The 1,010-nt window shown below is 47.3% G+C and overlaps 1 protein-coding gene across 1 annotated transcript in view; it reads right to left on the reverse strand.

Annotated features, from left to right (window-relative positions):
- Positions 1-1,010, reverse strand: part of TBK1 (TANK binding kinase 1) — a 37,044-nt gene that overhangs the window by 5,517 nt on the left and 30,517 nt on the right. Inside the window, exon 15 of the mRNA XM_008069411.2 lies at positions 560-599. Within this exon, the coding sequence (XP_008067602.1) occupies positions 560-599 (40 nt within the window). The remainder of the gene's footprint in view (positions 1-559; positions 600-1,010) is intronic.

Below are 1,010 nucleotides of genomic sequence, written 5' to 3' on the forward strand. Positions count from 1 at the left end.
CAGTGTGGGAGACAGAGTGAGACTCCAACTCAAAAAAAAAAAAAAAGAAAGCAAAGGCTTCACAGACAGACACTGTGGCAGCAGTGATAAATACTGTGTATTTGATGCAGGAATATTTCACTAGACTGCGTATTAATCGGTTGTTTTTTATTTTCAGAGGGCTCGAAACAGACTGTGAGCAAAACGTCTGCTGGACGAGGCCAAGTTAACTGCGCAGCCGGGCCTGGCCCTGCCCGTTTTTCCACTCTCTGCTGTGCCTCTGCAACTTGAGCCCAAGGCAGAAGGCAACCGGGTGAGCATGGGCTTTCTCTCCCTCCTCCCTCCTGCAGTGAGAACCCCCTTCATTCCTTTCATTTCTTTCTTCCTTCGTTTCCTTCCCTCCTTCCATTTCTTTCAGGGATCAGATCAGAGAACCACAAAATGTGGGAATGTCCCTCCAAAGCCAAGATTGAAATGTACTTTCTACTGCAATTAATTTTGATTCTAAGAACCATATTAACAGAGATAACCAAAACAGCACCAGAAATAACCAGTCAGGAGACACAATCTGGACACTTACTTATCAAATTTGTGGATCTGTTCTTCATTATAAGCTAGTCCTGGAAATAAATAAATAGATGTTAGGGCGGAATCGTAACATCACGCCCAACATTTTCTTCTTTGGGGGGATTACTGCTTCAAAAGGCCACGGGTGCGAAGCAGGTGTCACACTTGGGTCTGTAGGCCACTGACAGCCCAAGATGTGTCTTCTGTTTGGTCAGTACAGTGTTAACATTTAAAAAATTGGCCGGGCACAGTGGCTCAAGCCTGTCATCCCAGCACTTTGGGAGGCTGAGGCAAGAGGACTGCCTGAGTCCGTGGGCTTGAGACCAGCCCGGGCAACTTGGCAAGACCTTGTCTCTACAATATATCAAAAATTAGCTGGGCGTGATAGCATGCCTGTAGTTCCGGCTACTTGGAAGGCTGAGGCAGAAGGATTGCCTGAGCCCAGCAGGTTGTGGCTGCGGTGG

Source organism: Carlito syrichta, unplaced genomic scaffold (genome assembly GCF_000164805.1).
Source record: "Carlito syrichta isolate Samal-C Ts95f unplaced genomic scaffold, Tarsius_syrichta-2.0.1 Scaffold312002, whole genome shotgun sequence".
Taxonomy (NCBI): domain Eukaryota; kingdom Metazoa; phylum Chordata; class Mammalia; order Primates; family Tarsiidae; genus Carlito; species Carlito syrichta.